This window comes from Tupaia chinensis, unplaced genomic scaffold, assembly GCF_000334495.1.
Source record: "Tupaia chinensis unplaced genomic scaffold, TupChi_1.0 Scaffold144952_1, whole genome shotgun sequence".
Lineage (NCBI taxonomy): Eukaryota > Metazoa > Chordata > Mammalia > Scandentia > Tupaiidae > Tupaia > Tupaia belangeri.
In genome coordinates, this window is record NW_006204812.1 from 483,799 (window position 1) to 505,159 (window position 21,361).

Consider the following 21,361-nt stretch of genomic DNA (forward strand, 5'->3'; position numbering starts at 1 on the left):
GGGGGGGGCGGAAGCCATTGAGGGCAATCATGAATGTCAGGGACAATGGAGGAGGAAGATGGGACATGGCAGAGGGTGGGGATGGGGAACCTAGGATGGCAAAACAAAAGGCAAGGTATGCAGGACACAAAAATTGGGAAATCATTTGCCGAGAACATATATGTTGATGTGCTTGATTGAGCCAATGCACAGTGTATTTTGGATGGAAAATTCATATGTGTGTTGTGATGAGAAAAAAATTTATAATAAAAAACAAAGTATAAAAAAAAATAAAAACTAAAAAAAAATGGATTATGCTTTTGTTATTGTATATAAGAAATCTTTGTGTAACTCAATGTCATAGGGATTTAAGTTAACATCTGTTTAGAATGTTTATATGCAGTTTTTAATTTTTGTTTCACTCCTAGACAGCATTTGAAACTTAAAAAGAGTTCAGCTCAAAAAGTTAATAGAAGTAATGTCTGCTCCTTTGATATATTAATTTACCAATTTAATATTAGTTATTTCTGTGTTATTTTTATTTTTAATTTTTTTTTAGTACCAGCTCATCAAAAAAAGAGGGAAAACACACTGTTCGATATTCACAGATCTCCAGCAAGAAGAAGTCATATCAGGTAACTTTTTTTTACTTTAACAGGAGAGAGGCTAACTACTTCTTTATTTCATCCCACATATGACTATTGTCTTCCTGGTTCACAGTTGCCTAGAATACTTATAGCTTTAACAGTGATCTTCTTGGGGCAGCAGGTAGCATGGTAGTTAAGGTGCTGGACTCCTCCCACACAGCCGACTGGTATGAGTCCTAGACCTAACGACTTGCTTTCTCACTCTCCTTTTCTTTCTCTGTCTGGTAAGATTGAAAAAATAATAATAATAATCAGCTACCCCCTTCTAGGAGTCAATTAATTTGTGAGAGCAGCTCACAGAAGCCAGGGAAACACATTTACCAGTATTGCCTTGTTTTTCATGACCTTGGTAATCTTTAGGAATCCTGTATTTTGTTTTGGGGTTAGGAGTTAATTAAATTTTAAGTTGCAGAAGTAGAGAGCAGTTCACGTGATAATAACAAGATCCAAGATAAGCTCATGTGAAATGATATTTTTAGTGGCGCAGAGGTGAGGTGGTTAAAGGACCATGGAGATAGTAAGTCAAGCCTTGGTAGCAGTGAAGAAAAAGAGGGAGTCAGGGATATCTATATGGAGTATGGAAAGGATGTATTGGCAATGATGATGTGGAGGGAAGGGCAGGATAAGTTTGAGGTGTTTTTTTTTTCCCCCGCCAAAGTATTAGCTGGTAGAAGTGTTGACTAAACAATTTAAAGGAAGAATTTGTCTTGGGCATGATAAACTTCAATTTGGGAATGTTGAGATGGTATTTACATTATTTTATAAGTGCCTTAGTGATATTATTTATTAATAATCTAACATTCATTAAATATTATATCCCCTTGGGGATGATATATAATTTTAAAAAAAATTGCTAGAGTGTGTATGCCCTTGTTGGGAAAAGACAGAGAGGGAAAGTGAGATAGCATCCCATATGGGGAATGGTCATGCCACAATTCCTTCTCCATTTTTCCTTCCTTTTGAGCATGCACACGTAACTCCAGGATCTTGAGCGTGCACACGTAAGGCCTGGCATATTTCTCAAGCCACTAGGTCCCGTACTTGAACCATGCAGTCAGCCTGTGGGATCCAGCAGCCTTAACCATGCCACAGACTGGCCTATCTTATTATCTAATTACAGTCTTTTTTTTTTTCTTTTGCCAGAGGGTACATGCCCTCATCAGAGAAACGCAGAGAGGGAGGAGAAAGCCCCTCCCAGTAGTGTGTGGTCATGCTGCAATCCCTTGCCCATCTCTCCATCCTGTTGGAATTTAGAGAGTGTATGTGCACCTGCGCACACATGGTGTGTTTTTCAAGTCCCTGGGTCTGTGATTTAAACCACATGGTAAGCCATGTGGGATCTGGCTCCCTTAACTGCTAGGTCATGGGGCTGACCCTCTAAAGTAGTTCTGGTTATAAACTATTTCCTCTCTTTTTAAACATGTATTATTTATTTTTAAAGACATTCTTAAGAATTTTTAAAGAAAAATTTTCAATGATTAATTTAGTTTATTTTTAAAATTTGCTATAGGGCATGTACACTCATTAGAGAGAGAGGAGAGAGAAAGAGAAAATGAGAAGCAAGTCACCAAGTCCGGGACTTGAACTGTGTTCGGCCATGTGGGAGGGAGTCTAGCACCTTAACCACTATACCTGCTGGTCCCTAAAGAAATTTTTAAAGAAATAAGTAAATCAGCATATTTTTTTTCTTTAGTTCTTTAAATGTCTGACTGTTTCTGAGTATTTGGGAAAGATCAAATAAAGAAAAAAGCAAGCTTCCTTTTTGAAGATTCTAACATTATTTATGACAGATAATGGCTACATTTGGTTGCAGATTAAATTTATTGCTTGGATGCCTTCCTGAACTACCCTGTTTTAAAAATTGTGGCCTTTCTATTTTTTTAAAAGAACTACTTTATTTAACTTTATTTACTTAATTAAATTTGACCAGAGAAAGAGAGAGAGAGAGAGAGAAAGAGAAAGCGAAAGCAAGCCACCAGGTCTCGGACTCGAATTGCCATCAGCCATGTGGGAGTCCAGTTCCCTTAATCACCATGACACCTGCTGACCCCCAAAATTGTAGCATTTCTAACTTTCTCCTTTTTAAAATTTTTCTTTGGAGAACTTACTACCTTTATACAGCATTAAATGTAAACTGTAGAAGCACAAAGATCTTAATTATTTGCTAAAAGAATTTTCTACTAAGCTAACTGTAGAATTGGGGCTTACAGTGTGTTTTTAAAGGCTGTTTGTTAATACAGTGGTTTTAAGGATTTTATTCTCTTTAAACAGGAGGAAGAAGCATGCTATTCATAGTAGTGACACAACTTCTTCTGATGAAGAACGCTTTGAAAGAAGGAAGTCGAAGAGCATGGCAAGAGCAAGAAATAGGTTAGTAAATTTTTACTTACTATTTTAAGTTTGCTAGAGGGTACATCCACTTACTGGGGAGAGTCAGAGACAGAGAGGGAGAGAGAAAAGGAAAATGAGAAAGTACCCTTCATGGGGGATGGCCATGCTCCAGTCCACCCTCTCCATTTCTCCCTTCAGGATTTTGGGCACACGCTTATGCACACACCTAGTGGTTTGTGTTTTTTTTTTGGAGAGGTTTTAGCTGTAGGGTGCGTGCGCTTGCCAGAAAGACAGAGACAGAGAGACAGAAAGCGAGAAATCACCCCCCAAGAAATCACCCCCCAGGGGGCATGGCCATGCCGCAATCCCTTCTTCTCCATTCTCTTCTTGGGATCTTGGGTATGCACACACACGTGCCCAGCGTGAGTTTAAGCCACTGGGTCCGGGACTCAAACCGCGGTCGACTAGTTGGGAGTCCAGCGACATAGCCATTACGCCAACTGCTGGCCCCACACCTGGTGTCTTTTTCAAGCTGCCCAGTCTGAGACTCAAACTGCACAGTCAACCATATGAGATCCAACTGCCTTAACCACCATGCCAGTATTTGGTCCATAGTAAAATTTTAAATGCTATTTTTTTCTTTTTTTTTTTAATTTGCTAGAAGGTATGTGCTCTCTTCAGAGAGAGACGAGAGAGAAAGGGAAAGTGAGAAAATACCCATCAGTGGGGATTGGCTGTACCACAATCCCACCTGCATTTTCTTCTAAGGATTTTGGGCATGCACATGTTCAGCATGTTTCTCAAGTTGCTTGGATTTGAACTGTGTGACGGCCACATGGGACTCAGCTACACTAAGCCACTGTTATTTCTTTATTTTTTTTTTTTAAGATTTTTTTTTTTTTTTTTTTTTTTTTTTTTTGTGCGCTCGCCAGACAGACAGAGACAGAGAGACAGAGAGACAGAAAGCGAGAAATCACCCCCCAGGGGAGATGGCCACACCACAATCCCCTCTCCTCCATTCTCCTCTCGGGATCTTGGGTATGCACGCTCACGCGACCGGCGTGAGTTTTAAGCCACCAAGTCCAGGACGCGAACCATGGTCGACTATGTGGGAGTCCAGCGACATAGCCATTATGCTAACTGTTGGTCCCACCAGTGTTATTTCTTTGATAGACAAAGACAAGAACAGTTATTGTGTTCGAATGAGTTCATTTTCTTAAATTTTTATTTATTTATTCATTTAAAATTTCACATTTGCATTTAATTCTTGTATACTTTTGTGGAGTACAATATGATTTTTTAAAGCATGTGTGCAGTGTTCAATAATTAAATCAAAGATATTACCATATTCATTATGTTGTATGCCTTAGTTTTTTTTTATTTAAAAATTTTTAAATTGAACTTTATTTACTATGTATGTTTGTATGTCTTTTAATTTGATCAGGGAGGGAGGGAGGAAAGGAGGGAGGGGGACGGAAGGAGAGAGGGAGGGAGTGAGGGAGAGAGGGGGGAGTGGGAGAGAGAGAAAGTGAGCTGCCAGGTTTGGGACTGGAACTGTGGTTGGCCATGTGGGAGTCCAGCACCCGTAACCACCATGCCACCTGCTGGCCTCTACTTTAGATTTTTGTTCTAAAAGTGACATCCCTTTGTTTTACTCTGTTATGGTATACTGCTCCATATAACCTAATTCTTTCGTGCACTCTTGTGTGTTAAATGCTTTTTCTCCGGAGCCTCTCCCACTCACCAGCACCCTTCTCCCTTTAGCTTATCTTTCCTGGCTTTTTACTAACAGTGATATTCAACACATTTTCTACTAGAATACTGCATTCATTTGGTTTCTGTTATACTTTAGTAATTAGTATAACAGAAACCAAGACTTGAGAGATTTAGCCTTGAGTAGAAATCTAGCCTTGAGAAATTTTCTATAAACTGCTTAGTCTGTACTTAATCATAATGAAATAACGTGTGGAGAGCTACAGGAAAGAGCCAAGGGGAAGAGTTCAACTTGTAAGGCAGCATCTGTCTTCATCTGTACCTCCCCTCTAGTCCAGATCCATTTAATGAGGCTGATTTTTAAATTTTTCTTTTTAAGAGAGATTTTTACTATAAAGCGCATGTGCTTGCTGGAGAGACAGAGAGACAGAAAGTGAGGAATCTCTCCCCAGGAGGGATAGCCATACCTAATCCCTTCTCCTCCATTCTCCTCTCGGGATGTTGGGCACGCACGCACATAAGCCAGCGTGAGTTTTGAGCTGCCTGGACCAGAAATCTAACTATGGTCGACTCCATGGGAGTCCAGCAACATATCCATTATGCCATCTGCTGGTCCCAGTGAGGCTGATTTGATGTGCTTCTGTGACTTATCATTTAGAGTAAGATTTGATTTTTAATAGAATTATCTCAGTAGCTCTTGGTATTTTACTGAAAAAATTTATTTTGTTGTTCTTGACTGAATGGGTGCCTTTGATGGTCTTTACCTAAGTAGAGTAAATGACCAATTACTACATAGTTCACTAAAATCTTGAAAAATTTTCACTGGGATAGAGAATCTGTAGTCTAGTAAATAATTGAAGTGTCAAATTATAGTTTTTAGAATTGAATTGTTTTTCTTTTTTGCTGAGAGGTTGTTTTTTTTTTTTTTGCCATAGGGTGCATGTGCTTGCCAGAAAGACAGAAAGAGACAGAGAGACAGAAAGTGAGAAATCACCCTCCAGGAGTGATGGCCATGCCGCAATCCCTTCTCCTCCATTATTTTCTCGGGATCTTGGGCATGCACGCACATGCGCCTGGCATGAGTTTAAGCCACCGGGGCTGAGATTCAAACCGCTGTTGACTACATGAGAGTTCAGCGACATAGCCATTACGCCAACTGTTGGTCCCAAAATTGAATTATTTTTCTAACTTGTACTTAAATTTAGAAAATTTACATTCAGAAAAGCTTTTTTTTTTTTTTTTTAATTTGGCATTGTTTATTGTAGAAATACCAACTTTTTAAGTTAGGTCTCAGAAACAAGTTTGGATTGGTGTAAATTATATGGTAAAAATAAATTCATGTGGATGATGGAAAGAATATATATGAAAAAACTCTTAAGTTCAAATAGAAGAATTTAATGCCTATTTAATCTGAATTGTTCTGATAGTTTACTTTGAGAATAAATATTTAAGTTATGATTCAGAAATATCAGTGAAGTTTCATTCATTGTAGAAGCTATACTTTCTTGAGGCTGTTTATGTCATCTTTTGGTGCTTACCCAAGGTTGAAAGAGGAAGTAGATTATTGAGGAGATAATACAATTAGATAATATAAGATTTTAGGTAGGAACCAGCAGAGGGAGTAATGGTTACGTCGCTGAACTCCCATAGTCAACTGTGATTCAAGTCCAGCACCTGGTGGCTTAAAATTCATGCTGTGTGTGAGTGCCTGTGTGTCCAACATCCCGAGAGGAGAACGGAGGAGAAGGGATTGCAGCGCGGCCATACCCCTGGGGGTGACTTCTCACTTTCTGCCTCTCTGTCTCTGTCTTTCCGACTAGCACACGCACCCTATAGCAACAAATCATCTCTTTTAAAAAAACAAAACAAAAACAACGATTTTAGGTAGTGGCAGATCTTTTTGTAAAATAGTTGTACAAACGATAAGACTCAACTCTCAAGATACAGTCTAGAATTGTCTTTCTTTGAGCAAAAGGGAAAGAAATTTATTTTATAAACTGAGTATCTATCCAATAACACCTGAGGATAAATACTGGTATTTTAATAAAACTTGATTTCTTTTTCTTTCTTTCTTTCTTTTTTTTTTTTTTTTGTTTGTTTTTAAGGTTTTTGCTATAGGGTGGGTGTGCTCACTGGAGAGAGAGAGAGAGAAAGTAAGAAATCACCTCTTGTGGGTGGAGGATGACCACTCAGCCATCCTTTCTCTTCCATTCTCCTAATGGAATTTTGGGCATCCATGCACATGTGCCCAGCGTGATTTTCAAGTTGCCAGGTTAGGATTTCGAGCCATGGTCGGCTCTGGGGGAGTCCAGTGCTGTGACCATCCGCCACCTGCTGACCCCAAACTTGATTTGATTTGAATGCCATACGTTATAGTACACACACACACACACACACACACACACACACACGCACGCGCGTATACATATTTATTTAAAGAATGATTTATTTATTCAATTCCATTTGTTATTATTATTATTTTTTCCATTTGAACAGAGAGACAGAGAAAGAGAAAGGAAAAGTGAAAAAGCAAGCCACCAGGCCTGGAACTAGAGCTGTGGTCAGCCACGTGAGAATCCAGTGCCTTTAACTACCATGCCACCTGCTGGGCCCATATAGATCTATTTTTAGTGTACAGTTCTAGAGCATAGGAATTCAGTATGATATGACATTTTTCTAAATTTGAATAGATTAGACTCTCTGGGCAAATAAATTAATGGTCTTGTTTGCTTTATCTACTGAATAACTTTACTTTTGGCCTGTTGAGAAGAATTAGGAAAATAGTTAAAAAGTATGAAATTTTTTGATGTTATTTTCTGAGTTGTGAGAGAAAGAAGAAAGATGAAAATGTGTTGAAGGCTTAAGTTTATTTATTTCTTTAAAAATTTTATTATTATTATTTATATTTTAATTTGACCAGAAAGAGAGAGAGAGAGAGAAGGGAAAGTGAGAAATCCACCAGGGCTAGGACTCGAACCCCAGTTGGCCATGTGAGAATCCAGTACATTAATCACCATGCCATCTGCTGGCTCCTTAAATTTATTTTGATGTTAAATATTTAATTGGATTTTTGTAAATTTCAGATGTTTGCCTATGAACTTCAGAGCAGAAGACTTAGCTAGTGGTATTCTCCGAGAACGAGTGAAAGTGGGTGCAAGCTTGGCTGATGTTGATCCGATGAACATTGATAAATCGGTAAGTTTTGTAAATGTTTTTGTTTCAAAATTAATTTTTCCCTTGTGTCTATAGCCACCAATAATAAAAGTAGAAAATTCAGTTAGGACCAATATTGATATATTAATGAGCACGAGGTAGAAGCTAAGAACACTGGTCACATGTGACGGTTAGGCAGGTTTTTCCGTTTCAGTATTATTAGAATATACGTCAGGTATATATGAGGCTGAGGAGATTATGGGAGGCAAGAGCCCATAAAACCATGATAAAAAAATTGGCTTATTTTCATGATCTGATTTGCATTTTAGGTAGAAAACTCTGGCTGTGATGTAGTTAATAAATCAGGGAAGCAAGGCTGGCATTAGTGAGACTGGTTTGGACTTTGCTGGAGTAAAGGTCATGGTGGAAAGTAAGGTAATGATAAATCGAATTAGGTGAATTTGAGAGAATTGAGCATTGAGCTCAGATATGACAGAATTTGGTGAATTAATTGTTTTTGGGGAATGAGGGAGAGAAACAAGTTGAAAGTGCTCCCCAGGTTTCTGGTTTCAGAACTAGGCGAATAGTGGATGGACTAGATGGAAAATGGTTGGCTCCATTGTCTGAGCTATAGAACATAGAGGAGAAATAAGTGTTTAAGGTGGGAAGATAAGATTATACTAAATATCTCTGTGTACCATAAAATGGAAGTTACTTTTTAGGCTATTGGTAATCTAGGTTGGATATTAAGGTGAAATATGTAGGCTAGAAATTCAAATATGGGTCAGTATAAAGGTTGTTGAGGTCACCTTGGATAATAGATGATAATACCAAGGTCAGCATGTGGTATGAAATGAGAAGCAAGATCAGGGCTGTAGTAGACTTTTCTCACTGTTAGTAGTACCTTACTTAGGGGATACTTTGGAGTAAGATTACTGCATAACAAAGAACTTACTTGATATGTTTTTCCTTATTCCTGTAAATCTTTCTGTGCAACATAACTTACTCTCATTAAAAGAAGTTATCAAATAGAGTTGCATATATGAAAATGAAACTTTTATTATCTCCAATCTGACGTCATAGAGGAAAGTAATTATTTTATTAATGCAAGCCTAAGGAAATTTCCGTTTTGAATATGTCCAGGCCCCATTTTTAATAGTACATTTGCCAAGAGGACCTTGCCTAACAATCTTTTTTCTTTACCTTAAAAATGATTATTTAATTCTTTCTTTATTACTATTATTTTTTTAATTTGACTGGTGAGAGACTAAGAGACAGGGAAAGTGAGAAAGCAAGCTTTCAGGTTTAGGACTTGAACCACAGTCAGTCATATGAGAGTCCAGCATCCTAACCACCAAGCCACCTGCTGGCTCTATAGTCTTTTTTCGTTCTGTTTACTATTCCTAAATGAAGCAAATTAAACTTTTTTTGGGGGTGGGGAAAGTTTTGCTATAGGATGTGTATGCTCACTGGGAAGAAAGAGACAGATAAAGAGAGAAATTACCCCTTCTGGGGGGTGGCCACACCACAAGAAGAATTCCATTCTTCACTCAGAATTTTGCCCATGTACGCACATGTGCCTGGTGTGAGTTTTGAGCCTGTAGGTCAGGGACTCAAACTGCAATTGGCCTTTAACCACAGTTGGCCATGTAGGAGTCCAGCACCTTAGCCACTGTGTCACCTGCTGACCCCCAAACAAATTACCTTTAATCTAGTTAACTTTAGATGTCTATGCCAGTCAATTAAAATAACTAAGTTCTTTCTATTATAGTAACATTCACTGTGAAACATTTTTAAGTGCTGTAACAGAATAGACAATCAGGGAAAGAAATCTACCATAATCCGGGGTCGGAATAATCTTTGTTAATATTTTGGCAAACTTTCTTTCATGTATTTTTTTCTATATACTGTTTGTTTATTTTTTTAACAGAGTCTTTTAAGTATTTAACTGTTATGGATAGGAGAACATTCTTTGTTGCTACTTGTGAAAAATATCTATTTTTTCCTTGCCCCCTAAAGAGAAAAATTAAACAAATATCCTCCTAACTGGAAATCTTAAAGTATAACTTTTTTTTTTTGTCAGGTAAGGTTGAGCACTCCATTATCATAGCTAGGATTTCTTTTTCCTATATCCGAATCAATTTTTGTCTTTTTGAGGAGGTTATTGTTCCTGTTGAGAATTCATGTCATATATGAGTTTTTTTTTACAAAGTTTTTTTTCTATAGTGTGTGTGCACTCGCTGGAGAGATGGAGAGAGACAGAAAGTGAGAAATCATGCCCCAGGGGAGATGGCCACGCCGCAGTTCCTTCTTCTTTATTCTCTTGGGATCTTGGGCATACACACACATGTACCCAGCTTGAGTTTTAAGCTACCAGGTCCGGGACTCAAACCATGGTTGCCTACCTGGGAGTCCAGTGATATAACCATCACACCATCTGCTGGTCCCCATATATGGCACTTTAAAAGGCATTTACATGGTTATAGTGTAGTAATTATCTTCAGTGTTTACCCATTAAAGTTTTGTTTACTTTCTTTAAAAAATATTTTTTAAAGTTTATTTATCTAACTCTTCTGTAAGGGAGAGAAAGACAGACAGACACATAGCACCCTCAGAAGGGTACCAATAGATCCAGACACTTTTAGCCTGCCTTGAATCATGGCAAGGTGAGTTCCCAGCATACTCTGGGAGGTCTCTGGACTTGAACTTGGAATCTTCCCATGTGGAATTTCTTCACATACCATTTCATATTATCTCAGTCATCTTCTGGCCTCCTCATTAAAATTTTAGGCTGGGCATTAATTCTAGTCTTAAATTACCAGATTAAGAATGATGATTTCAAGGCTGACAGGTGATAGCGTGTGGGTTAAGGGCACTGGGTTCCCACATGGCCAACCGTAGTTCAAGTCCTGGACCTGGTGGCTTGCTTTCTCACTTTCACTCTCTTTCACTCTCTCTCTGTCTTTTTCTCTCTTACACTGTCTCTCTCTGGTAAGATTAAAATTAAGTACATAAATAAATATATTTAAATAAAATGATTCTTAAAAACCCCCCAAAAATGATGGTTTCATTCCCCTGGAATGAAATATAAACTTTAATTTTATTGCTAACTTTTTATTTCTCTATTTATTTTCAAAACATCCTATAGGAAGTATGTGTTTCTGAATTATAAGACTATTTCATAATTTTAAAAGTTCTGTTTGGAAGGGGATAGCAGGTGGTATTGTGATTAAGCCCTGGACTCCCACGTGGCCGATGGCAGCTCGAGGCCCTGGGGCTTGAAATTCACTTCGGGCACCAAAATCTCAAGAGCATAATAGAGGAGAAGGGATTTCAGTGTGGTCATTCTCTCCCGACCCCCCATCAGGGTGTGTGTGTGTGTGTGTGTGTGTGATTTCTTGCTTTCTGTCTCTCTCTCCCTGGTGAGTGCACGAGCCCTCATAGCAAAAATTTCTCCATAAAAACCCTTGAAATATGTGAAATTATTTTATATTAAAAATTTCCCCTTCTTTCCAAGGTGCGGTTTGATAGCATAGGTGGATTGAGCCATCATATTCATGCACTAAAGGAGATGGTAGTATTCCCACTTTTGTATCCAGAAATTTTTGAAAAATTTAAAATTCAGCCTCCAAGGTAGGTAATGTCCTAGATGTCTATTATTGTTATTACTGTTATCGGTTAACTAGTAAATGACTATAAATATAAATGTTCCGTGTATTTATTTGATGTGTTCTAGCAATGACAGGTAAGAATTAAATTGTGTGACTAAGTGAATTCTTAAAGTTTACTTTTCAGTATTCAGTATTCATCAAATTTAAATTTGATGCTATTCAGGAAAATACATCTGCACAATCCAGTTGCATACTTACGGCCTGCATAAAGAATCTCCTCTTGTGCCTTACTCCTGAATACTGAAAAGTAAACTTTAAGAATTCACTTAGTCACACAATTTAATTTAAATTTGATGCTATCTATTATTTAGTCTTGGAAGCACAATTTGACTCAAGTGTTTCTTTGAATTGATGATGTGGTATTTGAAATAGGATAAGTTTGGTAGTTTACTTATTTATTTTTAAAAAGGAATGATTTAATTTATTATTAATTAATTACTTTGAATTAACTAATTAATTATTTATTTATTTAAATTGACCAGAGAGAGAGAACGGGAAAGCGGTGAGAAAGCAGGGTGCAGGTCTGGGACACAGACTAGGACTGGCCCTGCGGGAGGGGAGTCCAGTGTCTCAACCTCTGTACCACCTGCCGGCTCCAGTAATTTATTTTTATGATCACGTTGTGTCTGATGAAGAGGTGTTTGCTAGTGAACTGTTACAAAAGGTTGAAAAGTTAAATTAAAGGAGATTGGGCAGAATAAATATTCTGAGGTTTACATTATAAACTGTTGGATTTAGCTGATGTCTGTTTTCATTGAGGAGACACTTTTCATTCAGATTTTGTTCTAACTTATTTTCTTTGTATAAGGATGTAGAAAATCTTAGGAAAGAGTTCTATCTGAGTAGACTAAAAAGTTGGGTTTAGCAAAATGGAGTGACTTTCAGAAATCAAAATAACATTGTATTTGTTATCTGACTTAATTTGAATTTTAAAAATCATTACTATGAAACTCCTCATATCTAAGGTAACCTTACTTATTAGAGATGAACGGTTTTGTATATTCTTTACAGGTGTCTTTATGCATGGACTGAGATTTTACCTGTATTTTTCATTATAAAGATTTCATGCAAGTGAGATTTTACAGTAATATCCATCTATAAATTTGTGAGGTTTTTTACAGTACAGTGTAGTGTATTCTAGACATCTTTCCATACCAATAATGTATTAACATTTTTGATACCTTATTTTATAGGTAAGTGTAACTAACCGTCCTTTACTTACTAACTAGCATATATTTAAAAAAATTTTAATGTCTGTAATAATATCTGTTGAATACTTATTTATATCTATATTTATACATTACCTTTAGTATTTCTGTAGGATATACCCTGATATTTGAAATTTCTGGATCATAGAGATATATATTTAACATTTTGGCATATCTTTATATCTTGCCAAATTATTTTGTACTTTAACCATTTCTTGCCTTTCAAAGGTTGATGATTTGAGAACTCAGCGAAGTGGAACTTGTCTATACAGCAGAAGAAGGTTTATTATTCTCTAATAATGATAATACACCTCAATACAAAATTATGTGGCAAGGAAGGACATTTTTTAAAGTTGGTTATTAGTGGTGGTAACATTGTTTTTCTTGATTCTTTATTTCTGTAGGGGCTGTTTATTTTATGGCCCTCCTGGCACAGGCAAAACCTTGGTCGCCCGAGCATTAGCTAATGAATGCAGTCAAGGAGACAAAAAGGTGGCTTTTTTTATGCGAAAAGGAGCAGATTGTTTGAGCAAATGGGTTGGTGAATCTGAAAGGCAACTTAGGCTTCTTTTTGATCAGGTAAGAAAAATCAGTGAATTTGAGAGTTTGTTATTAGAATGTTTAATACATTTAGGGGATACATACAAAGTTTTTGTAAGGAGGCATATTTTCCAATAGGGATGCTAAAGTTAGGGTCAGTAACATGAAATTGTATGTTTTAGAGCTATTTAATAGCAGATTTACTAGTACTTTTGAATATTACATGATGAGTCAGAAGACATTTATTGAGATAGCTTCTAGGCATATCATAACACAGAAGGTGATTTTGAGAACCTAGAATATATATTGTTAGATTATAATCCAGTTGAGGAAATAGAAAAAGTATTAAAAGTTAGATATCTGTATAAAAAAAATCTATCGAACCAGGTTGTTATTTATGGTCGTGAGTTGTAAATATGGTGCTGGAATAATTCAGAAATAAATCAATGCTTTTAAAAGGCATGTTGAGGTGAGTGAATATTATGTAGGGTTTTGCTTCTATTTATATGTAACAGACCTTTAAAAATGCTGTTTCCTGGGGCCAGCAGGTGGAGTAGTGATTGAGGTGCTGGACTCTCACATAGCTGACCATGGTTTGACTCCTGAACCTGGCGGCTTGCTTTCTCACTTTCCCTTTCTTTCTCTGTGTCTCTCTCCTGTTAAATAAAGAAATTATAATAAATAAAGTTTAATAAATATTTTTAAAATGTTATTACCTGATGCCAGCAGGTGGCATGGCAGTTAAGGCACTGGATTCCCACATGGCAGACTGTGGTTCAAGTCCTGGACTTGGCAACTGGAAAATTATGCCGAGTGCAGTAACTTATGTGCCCAGAACCCCCAGAGGAGAATGGAAGAGGGGAATTGTGGTGTGGCTGTCCCCCGTAGGGGTTGATTTCTCACTTTCTCTCTCTCTGGAGAGATCACACATTCTATGGCAAAAAGTTTAAAAAAAAAAAGAGGCTATTTTGTAAATCTTATAAAGATTAGCCTTAGTATTAATTCACTTTCAATTGTTTGAGCCAATGAATGAAGCTGTTCATATTTTGCAGTGCAACTTATGTGTAGTTATTTCTGAGAAAGTTACACATGAAACAAAAAAAATGCTTTTTTCAAGCATTTATTGAACATCTGTTACTGAGTTGATGGGCTTGAAAGGCCTTTGTAGTTGGTAAAGTACTTAAAATATTATTTTAAAATTCTTATCTAAAGTTTCAAAAACTGCTATGTTCTAGATAATGGATTTAAAAATAAGGACTAGGTAAGATTCTTCAGGGTTTTCAGTCTCCACTGGCATGTAAAAAATGTGATTCTAGTCTCCAAGAGAATTTAATATTAATTATAAAATAGAAAAATAAAATAACATTGATAGATGAGGTAAAAATTGACTTGGGAATGCTGGCATGTTCATGGTATCCAGTGACTTCATTTAAATTTTTTTGACAGTTACACTTTTTTGGTCAGTTTATGTTGGGATAGGGATGTCTCTTGGTTTCTTCCAAAACTGGGATAAGGGACCAGCAGATGACATAATGGTCACGTTGCTGGACTCCCACATGACTGACCAGTTCAAGTCCTGGACCTGGTGATTTGAAACTCAAACTGGTCTCGTGTGTACATGCCTAAAATCCTGAGAGGAAACTGGAGAAGGAATTGTGGCTTGACCACCCTGCTGGGGGTGATTTCTTGCTTCCTGTCTCTCTGTCTGTCCGTGGAATGCACATGCCCTGTAGCAAAATCTCTCTTAAAAAAATTATGGCATAAATCATGCTGCTGCTTTTATCTTAATTTACTTTCAATGTTTCATAGTTTTCTTGGTAGGTAGGAGTAATTAAAACGTTGACTTTCCTTTTTTTAAAAATTATTTTATTTAACTTTATTTATTTATTTATTTTTAAAATTTGTCCAGAGAGGAACAGAGCGGGTGAGAGAGAGAGCGAGAGAGCGAGCGTGAGAGTGAGCGAGAGAGAGAGAGAGAGAGAGAGAGGGAAAGTGAGAAAGCAAGCCTTCAAGTTCAGGACTCAAACTGCAGTTGGCCCTGTGGGAGTCCAATACCCTTAACCACCATGCCACCTGATGAGTCAGCAGGTGGTGTGGTGATTAAGATGCTGAACTCCCACGGGGCTCACTGGTGGTTTGAGTTCTGGACCTGGTGGGTTGAAAATCACACTGGATGTGTGTGCGTGCCTACCTAAAATCCCCAGAAGAGAATGGAGGAGGAGGAGGAATTATGGCTTGCTATCCCTCCAGGGGGGAGATTTCTTATTTTCCTTGTCTCTGTCTCTCTTTTGTCTTTCTCTGGCAAGAACACACACCCTATGGTAAAAAACCTAAATAAATAAGAAAAAAGTATTAGTTCATATCTGGCTCATAACTTTAAGTAAATCAAAGCATCCGATGTTCAGTACCCTCTTCTGTATAATGAGGGACATACCTAGCTCACTAAACTACTGTGAGATTTCATCGAGAGGAAGCCCTCATGCCAGTTACTACCACATAATATACTTCCCTTTTGCATTTCTTTGAGGCTGTAGTTGTAAAAAATGCCTATTTTTTGCTTCATGTATGTAAAAATAACTATCGGGCCAGCCTGTGTCAGAGTGCTTAAGGTGGCTAGATACCACGTGGCTGACTGGTTCAAGTCTCAGGAGAGTGGCTTCAAAACACACTGGGTGTGTGTACATTTGTGTATGCCCCAAATCCCAAAATGAAAGAGAAATGGAGGAGAAGGGATTGTGATGTGACCATTCCTTATGGGAGGTGCTTTCTCACTTTTCTTCCCCCCACCCTCTCTGACAAGTGCACAAACCCTTTTGCAAATTAAAAAGTAATGATCAAATCTTTATTCTTTTTTCTGTTATTATGTAATTCTGTTTTTTTCAGTTTTTTCCCCCTGAAACCAAAATTCTGTAGTCCTTTTAATTGTCCTGTATTTAAAAATATTAGAAAACACTGGAAATTTAATGCATGTTGTATCTTTCAGTGAGAAATAGAACATTTACAGCCATTTCTTTGTAAGCTGATCTTCATGTCTACCAAGAATTTGTTTTAAAGTAAATTTGAAATAATATTAATTTGAATAAGTGACAAGATAAAGTCTTTTCACTTGTGGCCTAATGTTCATTCACCCTAAACCAAATACGGGTTTTCTGCTAGATCTGTTTCCGGTTCAAGTTTGCAGACCTCACTGAGTGTGCTGGCAGCTTTGCCCCTGATCGGGGGCTGACCGGTGCTGGGGTGGATAGTGGTATCCTGACTTTCTTAGGGATTTTCCTTCTCTCTCTGTCTGTCCTGCTCATGGAATAAATAAATGATTAAACTGAAAAAAAGGACAAATTAAAAAAATGAAAACTAATACAATAAACCACACTCATTTTCCTTTTACTAGGCATATTTGATGAGACCTTCTATAATATTTTTTGATGAAATAGATGGATTAGCTCCAGTTCGCTCCAGCAGACAAGATCAGATCCACAGGTAATTTTTCCTAATCTGATTGTGTTCGGTTCTTTTCACTCATTTGAACTGGTATTTAGCCTTAGCCTTAGACTAAGTGCTTTGAAGCTTACAAAGAATTTAAAAATGTACTCTGCATCCTTGAAGGACACTTCTTTAGCTTACCACACTAACGGCAGACTACAGCCTTTGGGTCAAATCCAGCTCTGTACCTGTTTTTGAAAATGAAGTTAAATTGGAATACAGCCACGTCTGTGTCTTCAGTATTGTCTATGGATGCTTCGCTGCTCCAGGAGCAGAGTTCAGTAGTTGTGACAGACAGACTGTTTTGGAAGTGTAAAACATTATCTGGCCCTTTACAGAAAACGTTGCCTAATCCTGATATAGCATATTATTTTGAAATTGCTTTATGTTATGTATACTGATGCTTTGTTTCTGTTCATTCGTTGGCAGCATTGATTTGTGTGTATGTATGTATATCATAGTTCATTTATTCATTAATCTGCCATCTGATAGAGACTTGACTTGCTTCAGTTTTTGGCTATTATAATAATGCTATGAACATTTATACTTTCTTTGATATGGACACATTTTTCTTTCTGTTGGGTAAATATCTAAGAGGATTGATTGGGTTCTGTGGTAAATGTATATTTCAGTTTATATGTAATACCTTACAGTTTCCAAAGTGATTGTACCACTTTATATTCCTGTAATATATGAAATTTTGAGTTGCTTCTTATTCTTCCCAATACTTGATATTGTTACTCTCTTTAACTTTTGCCTTTCTACTGGGTGTATAGCAGTGTATTTAATTTGCATTTTTCTAATGACTAATAATATCAAGCATTTTCATATGTGCTTATTACCTATATATATACTTTCTTTTGTAAAATGTCTATTTAAATCTTTTATCCCTGTTTTTTTTAAAAACAAACAGAAATCAGATTATATATCTTATTGTGTTGTAGGTTTTTTTTCTTATTTTTCCAATTTGCCATGGTGGGGACCTGTGCTTGTCAGAGAGAGACAGAGTGGGAGAAAGGGAGAGGAAGCAAACTCCAGAGTAGATGACCATATTGCTGTCCCTTCTGGGAGAGGAGAAAAATGTTTTAACTCCATTCACATTAAGTAAACAATAAAATATATAGGAATAATTTTTTGTTGTTGTTGTTGGAGAGGTTTTTTTGCTATAGGGTGCATGCACTCGCCAGAAAGACAGAGACAGAGAGATAGAAAGTGAGAAATCACCCCCCAGGGGAGATGGCCATGCTGCAATCCCTTCTCAATTCTCCTCTTGGGATCTTGGGCACACACGCATGCATACGTGTCCAGCGTGAGCTTAAGCCACTGGGTCTGGGACTTGAACCGCGGTCGACTACCTGGGAGTTCAGTGACATAGCCATTACGCTAACTGCTGGCCCCAGGAACAGATATTTTTTATGAGCATTGTCATAGCATACAGACGTGATTTCCCATCCAGAAAAGAACTGTATGACATGGCAATGAAATATTGAAAAAAATCTAAAACCGAAACTAAATATATGCACTAATATATCATCCATGTTCATGTTCGTGGATTGGAAGGCTAACAAGGCAGTTTTTTCCAAACAGATCTACAGATTCAGTAATCCCAAATAAATCTAGACACATATTTCTGAAGAAATTAACAGCAGGTTTTAAAGATGTCTACAGAAAGTAAATAGACAAAAAAAAAAACTGAAAAAGAATAAAGTTGAAAGACTTTAATTAGTTAATTAGTAAGACCTAATATAAAACTACAGTAGTCAAGACAGTGCATAAGGAGAGGCTCCAAATCAAATGAACTGACTAACAAATTCTGGGATAGACACTCACTTATAAGGTCATATAATTTTTTTTTTTGGTGGAGGAGAGGTTTTCGCTATAGGGCTCTTGCACTCACCAGAAAGACAGAGAGAGACAGAGAGACAGAAAGGAGAAATCACCCCCCAGGGGGGAGGGCCACACTGCAATCCCTTCTCCATTCTCCTTTTGGGATCTTGGGCACTCATGCACATGCGCCCGGCGTGAGTTTAAGCCACCGGGTTCAGGACTCGAATCACGGTCAGCTACATGGGAGTTCAGCGACTTAGCCATTATGCTAACTGCTGGTCCCAAGGTCATATAATTTTGACCAACATGCCAAGTAACTCAAAGCAGACAACCTTTTCAGTAAATGGTCCTGGAACAATGAATATTTATATGGAAAAAAAGTTTAATTCATACCTTGTACCATCTCCAAAAATTAACTCAAACCCTTACATCATATTGATATACAACCATGAGCTTAAAATGAATCATTGACTTAAATACAAGAGCTGAAACTAGTAGTATTACAGAAGAAAACATAATGGCTCTATCAAGATTGAAATCTTTTGCTTTTCAAAGTCATGGCTAAGCAAACAAAAATGGAACCAGACTACTAGAAAAAAATTTAAAACATAGATCAGATAAAGGACTTGTGTTGACAGTCTACTAAAAATCTCCTGGAATATTGGGCTGGCAGGTTGTGTGGTGGTGTAGGCATTGGACTTCCACATAGCCAATGACGGTTGGAGTCCAAACCTGGCAGCTTGCTTTCTCACCTTCTTTGCCTTTCTCTCTCTCTGTCTCTTCTGGTCAGATTAAAAATAAATAAAATAAAATATTCTTAAAAACAAAACAAAACCAGAAACTTCTGGGGCAACCAGGTTGTGTAATGGTTAAGGCAGCCAGGTCCCACATGGCCGATGGCATGCTTCAAGTCCCAGACCCAGTGGCTCGAAAAACATGCACACCCCAAATCCTGAGAGATGGGCATGCATGTGTGTTCCCAGGATCATGATAGGATGGAGAATGGAAAAAGGGCTGTGATGTGATCAGGACCTATTGGGGGTGCTTCTATTTCTCCAAAAATAGTTTTTCTTTTTTTTTTTTTTCATGTTAGATTGCTTGCAAGTGAATGAGAGACAGAGACAGAGAGAGAGAGAGAGGAGAATCCTCCACATAATCTGGTCACAACATGATTCTCTTCTTCCAGTCCTCTAACCCGTCGGGTCTTGAGCCCTTGTGCATGTGCCCTGTGTGTTTCTGGCTTACCAGGCTGGGAAATTGAATTACATTTGCCATGTGAGATCAGAATTCTTTTAGCAGTGTATTACCTCTGTGCCACAGAGTTAGCTCCCTTTCTTGCCTTTTTTAAAAAGAGTTTTTGGGGACCAGCAGGTGGTGTGGTTAAGGTGCCAGGATCCTAGAGGCTGACCACAGTTTGAAGCCTGTACCTGGTGCCTTGAATTACACTGGGAGCATGTGCTTGCATTCCTAAAATCCTGAGAAGAGAATGGAAGGGATTGTGGCATGGCCATCCTGCCCTGGGGTGATGTCTCACTTTCTCTTTCTCTGGTAATCACATTTACTCTATGACAAAAACCTAAAAAAAATATAAGAAAAAGAGTTTTTGAAGAATCTTCTTTCAATTTTACTATTTTTTTTAAGAGAGATTTTTGCTGTAGGTTGTGTATGCTTGCCGGAGAGACAGAGAGATAGAAACTGAGATGGCCATAACACAGTCTCTTCTCTGTTCTCCCCTGAGATTTTGAACACACATGCACATGTGCCCAGCGTTTCTAGCCTACAGGTGTGGGACTTATACTACAGTTGGTCACGTGAGAATCCAGTGACATAACCATTATGCCATCTGCTGATTCCTTTGCATGGATTTTAAAATTTATTTTAATTAATCAATCAATTAATTTTTTGAGGTTGTTTTTGTTTTGTTTTTATTTTTTATTTTTTTAATAGGGTGTGTGCACTTGCCAGAGAGACAGAGACAGAAATGAATAAATCACTCCCCAGCGGCGATGACCACAGTGCAATCCCTTGTCCTCCTTTCTCCTCTTGGGATTTTAGGCAGGCACACATGCAGATGCCCAGCATGAGTTTTAAGCCACCTGGTTTGGGACTTGAACCAAGGTCAGCTACATGGGAGTCCAGCAATGTAACCATTATGCTTTCTTCTTTTTTTTTTTTTTTGGAGAGATTTTCACTGTAGGGCGCGTGCGCTCGCCAGACAGACAGAGAGAGACATAGAGACAGAAAGCGAGAAATCACCCCCCAGGGGGGATGGTCACGCCGCAATCCCTTCTCCTCCATTCTCCTCTCGGGATCTTGGGCACGTGCGCACACGCGCCCAGCGTGAGTTTTAAGCCACCGGGCCCGGGACACGAACCGCGGTCGACTACGTGGGAGTCCAGCGACATAGCCATTACGCTAACTGCTGGGTCCAACTATCTTCTGATCTCTATTTATTTATTTTTTAAAGTGTTACATATTCTTTGTTTGATAGTATATATAAACCACACTAAAATGTCTTTCAATAAGTCAAAGGCAATGTTTTGGATACAGGGAATTCTAATTAAATTGGTAGAGTTATGATCAAATATATAAAGTAGACATCACTACCTTATTTATTTATTTATTTTTTGAGAGGTTTTTGCTACAGGGCGCATGCACTCGCCAGAGAGACAGAGAGATAGAAAGCGAGAAATCACCCTCCAGGGGAGATGGCCACGCCACAATCCCTTCTCCTCCATTCTCCTCTCAGATCTTGGGCATGCATGCACATGCGCCTGGCATGAGTTTAAGCCACTGGGTCCAGGACTTGAAC

General features: G+C 37.9%; 1 protein-coding gene across 1 annotated transcript in view; it reads left to right on the forward strand.

Annotated features, from left to right (window-relative positions):
* The window catches only part of ATAD2B (ATPase family AAA domain containing 2B), a gene marked incomplete at its 5' end in the record, with an annotated part of 152,389 nt that overhangs the window by 24,351 nt on the left and 106,677 nt on the right, over nt 1–21,361 (forward strand). Inside the window, 6 exons of the mRNA XM_014583869.2 lie at nt 539–614; nt 2,898–2,996; nt 7,754–7,865; nt 11,341–11,456; nt 13,107–13,281; nt 16,631–16,719. Of these exons, the coding sequence (XP_014439355.1) occupies nt 539–614; nt 2,898–2,996; nt 7,754–7,865; nt 11,341–11,456; nt 13,107–13,281; nt 16,631–16,719 (667 nt within the window). The remainder of the gene's footprint in view (nt 1–538; nt 615–2,897; nt 2,997–7,753; nt 7,866–11,340; nt 11,457–13,106; nt 13,282–16,630; nt 16,720–21,361) is intronic.